We start from the raw sequence: 4156 nt of genomic DNA, 5'->3' as shown, positions 1-4156 counted from the left end.
CATCCTGCAGCCAAAAAATAACTTGTTTTTTAAAGTGAATTGTAACAAATTAAAATATAAAATACACAGCTCTAAATTTATTGTATTCTCTACTGTATCATAAGTCATGTTCCAAAAATAGGACACTGCAGGATTATTTCAGCTCTCTTGTCTCTAGTAAGTATAATGGAGCATATTCTTTATTGTGGAATGTTTTAAAGAAAATTCCATGTTATAGGTGCTTTGATGAAATACAGAAGTATTTATGTATCTTTTAAGCAAAAAAATTTGTAGATCTGGGTTTTGTATTTTTTTTCTGTCTGAGTTAAACCTTTTGATCACTGAATTCATACCAATAAATGTATCCAAGAATAACACCGTGATGGCTCAACTCAGTGTTGAGAGTGCACATTCAACAGTAGTAATTCCCTTTTTAGAATGATACAGAAATATGACTGTTCCCTCTTTCTTGGCATAACTCCATGTGAGTATTTTTAAATGAGTATTTCAGTCACTGGTTGGTTTTTATGGGCAAAAGAGTTTATTTTTCTTTGATGTTTTCATTATAGAAGTCAAATTTTTTTTAATTAAAATTTCAGAGATTTTTACTGTAAGTATTTTTGCCAAAAATTCGACCTTTATTATCCCAAAGTTATACTTTTGGAGCTTTGCAGTAGTAAGTGTATTTTAAAAACGTAGGTGAGGTGTTTTCATGAGCAATCACAACTACTGCGTAGTATCTGAAGGAACTAAGATAGCGTTATGAACAATCAAATTACTTTGTACTTTTTCATAATATTCAGGTGAACTGGATGATCATTTGATGCCAGTTGGTAAAGAAACGGTTAAATATGAGGAGGAGCTTGATTTACATGATGAAGAAGAAACCAGTGTTCCAGGAAGGCCAGGCTCTACAAAACGAAGACAATGCTATCCTAAAGCTGTTAGTATCACTCACTTCTGTCCACATCTCTGATCAAATGCTTTATGTACTGATAAGAAGACAAAATTGCCAACTCTTAATCCTACCTAATGATAAGAATATTTTGAAAAAAATCTTGCATTTATAGTGGAAATATTTTGCAGTTTTAACTGTATGGGAACCTGCACTATTACCTGAATGAGCTTATGCGACCATATGCTTTGGAATAATGCCTGTAGTTCAAAGAATGTATCCTTTCTATAAAGCTTGTTGACTGTATTTGCCTAGCATAGAAATAACTGGGATGAAAAATTGTCCTGCATTAATAATCTGTAGAAACTTTTAAGTTCTCTGGTAAATATACTAGAGCAAAGGAAGAATTACTGGCTTTCTAGACAAATAATTGAAGACTAAAGGAGATGCCCAGGAGGTCAAAGTTATCTGCCAGGCACTAAACACAGAATTTTTTTTTTTAGATGCTTGGTTTAGTTTGGTGACTTTACAGGTCAAACACAGAATTTCATAATTTTGGTTTAAATCTTAGAATATCAAATAAGTGTACTTTTAGTATTTTTTTACTTTTAAAATAGTTCTAAATATTATGCTTAATATGCTAAAGGGGTCACATAAGATACTTACTATGGCTCTGCATTATTAAGTAACTTATCCATAGATCTGTTACAACAGGTTACAGCCACAGCAGTTTGTAGAATTGGATTTCTTGGGTAGTATTTATGGGGAATGTCAAATACTTTAAAAGTAAGAGAAAATGGAGAAAAGAAGCTTTGTCAGAGTATTTTGCAACTACTCCAGAGCCTGCCTTCCTTCCCCTGCAGTTGCTACAGGTTCTGTCTAAGGTCCTTTGAATAGGTCACGTAACTTGTTCAGACTAGATTGCATAGTAGCTTCTGATAATCTTTGCATTCACGAAGAAACGGATAGCCTTTGGTCACATGTAGGAATGTCAGCGTGTGCACTCACAGTACTAGGCTACAGTGCTGTGTTGCACATTCACGTGCAGCCTCAGTTACGGTGATAGCCCTTAAGTAATTCCATTCTTGGCATCCTCCGCATGCTCCAATTTTATTAGTAGTTTAAATAATTGGTTATTAGGAAAGCTTAGGAAAGGATACTGTGGCATCACAGAGTATATTACAGAGGGAATGACAGATGAGAAAACCTTTTTCTTGCAGTACTTCACAAACAGTTTGAATCTTTGCACAGTGTTTCTTGGTGTTTCTTGTTACAAGTGTCTTTCTCAGTCCTCTTACCTCACTAGTGATTTTTGGAATAGGGGTGACTCGTAAAATGCACAGTTATGGTATCTCTCATTCAGAGGAGTTGATTTGTCAAGTGATGCATCGTTCTTTCTTGGTTATTTTTTTAATACAGAATCCAAGAATACTTTCCCTTGCTTTTGTCCCAGCTTTTCACATCTGGAAAAGAAGCTTTGGCAAATGTTTAAGGTCTCCAAGATCCTCTTGGGCTTAATATAGTTATTAAACTTATGAGTAATTTTCCATTAAGCCAAGGCCATAGTTTTGCTACAGTATAACTTTAAAATCCAGGACTGCATGTATTGCAATTTAGCTTTAGATAAACAGGAGGATCATTTTTGAGACCTACAAAGTAATGAACTCCTACCAAACATAAAGCATGGTTTCTTAAGGTCTTTGACAAATATGAGCAGCAGAGTTAAAAGTGCTGTTGTAAGTATTCACATCTGCAAGCTAGAATTGTTATTAGAAAACTTCTATAGCGTAGTGCCTGGGCAAAGGGGCAGTGTGTGTGTTTGTGTGTTTGTCCCAAGTGTATGAAAACCTTTTTTTGATACTTTTAAACACTTCTGCTGGGGAAAAGAATCCATGTTAATGAAGCTGTAAGTTCAGCCAAGCTTATGTGAAAATTGAATTACTGGGATGTAGGTTTTTTCTGCGCGCGCACATTTTTCTTCTTTCCTTTTCTTTTTTCCTTCTACTGTTAATGTCCAAAGACCTTGGACATAAAGTGTGCTCCAGAGTTATAAATATGGAAATTGGCATCAAAACTTAAGTTGTATTTGTGGTGAAGTGCTGTCTGTGTTCTACAGTTAGGCTTGCGTTTCTAACACAGGGTGTATACAGAGGAAGTTTAGGGATGTAATGGAAGTTGCCTCTTGGCAAATAGGAAGATGGGGGAGCATTGTGCTCCCTTGATGCAAGTGTTCAGACAGATCTCATGGCTGCCAGGCCAGGCTGCTGACCAAACAAGCTTAAGAAAGAAAAAATTACTTAAGTCTAGATTATTTTTTTTTTATTCCTCATTTTTAGCAATACTTTTCCAAATAAACATGTGAAGGCTTGTTCGAAGAATAGTCTTTAGGTGAATTTTGCTGATTTTTTATCATGTTAATTTTTGGGGTTTTTTTTGTTTTTTTAGATTCCAGAATGTTTAAGGGATAGTTATCCCAAACCTGACCAGCCCTGTTACCTGTATGTGATAGGAATGGTGTTAACGACTCCTCTACCTGATGAGCTCAACTTCAGGAGACGAAAGCTATATCCTCCTGAGGATACAACAAGATGTTTTGGCATATTGACAGCCAAACCTATACCTCAGGTAATGAATGTAGCTCCTTTCCTTATTCTACATGCCTTACAACCTACCACTTTCCACTTATTTCCCACCCCCAGACTGAAGAGTTGGAAGTGACCATATGTGCTGCTTGTATTAAGTAACCTCCAGAAAATAAGCAATAATACAGAATCATAGAATCATTTAGGTTGGAAAAGACCTTTAAGATCATCAAGTCCAACCATAAACCTAGCACTACCAAGTCCACCACTAAACCATGTCCCTAAGCACCACATCCACATGTCTCTTGAATACCTCCAGGGATGGTGACTCAACCACTTCCCAGGGCAGCCTGTTCCAATGCTTGACAACCCTTTCTGTGAAGAAATTTTTCCTACTATCCAATCTAAACCTCCCGTGGTGCAACTTGAGGCCGTTTCCTCTCATCCTATCGCTTGTTACTTGGGAGAAGAGACCGACATCCACCTCACTACAGCCTCCTTTCAGGTAGTTGTAGAGAGCGATGAGGTCTCCCCTCAGCCTCCTTTTCTCCAGGCTAAACAACCCCAGTTCCCTCAGCTGCTCCTCAGAAGACTTGTGCTCTAGACCCTTCACCAGCTTCGTTGCCCTTCTCTGGACACGCTCCAGCACCTCAATGTCCTTCTTGTAGTGAGGGGCCCAAAACTGAACACAGTATTCGAG

The 4156-nt window shown here is 37.2% G+C and overlaps 1 protein-coding gene across 1 annotated transcript in view; it reads left to right on the top strand.

Annotated features, from left to right (window-relative positions):
- The window catches only part of DICER1 (dicer 1, ribonuclease type III), a 42542-nt gene that overhangs the window by 15310 nt on the left and 23076 nt on the right, over window positions 1-4156 (top strand). Inside the window, exons 13-14 of the mRNA XM_009332380.1 lie at window positions 783-922; window positions 3320-3499. Of these exons, the coding sequence (XP_009330655.1) occupies window positions 783-922; window positions 3320-3499 (320 nt within the window). The remainder of the gene's footprint in view (window positions 1-782; window positions 923-3319; window positions 3500-4156) is intronic.

This window comes from Pygoscelis adeliae, unplaced genomic scaffold (assembly GCF_000699105.1).
Source record: "Pygoscelis adeliae isolate BGI_AS28 unplaced genomic scaffold, ASM69910v1 Scaffold429, whole genome shotgun sequence".
NCBI lineage: Eukaryota > Metazoa > Chordata > Aves > Sphenisciformes > Spheniscidae > Pygoscelis > Pygoscelis adeliae.
Note: the sequence above shows the minus strand (reverse complement) of the source record. Positions and strands in the feature narration are given on the sequence as shown.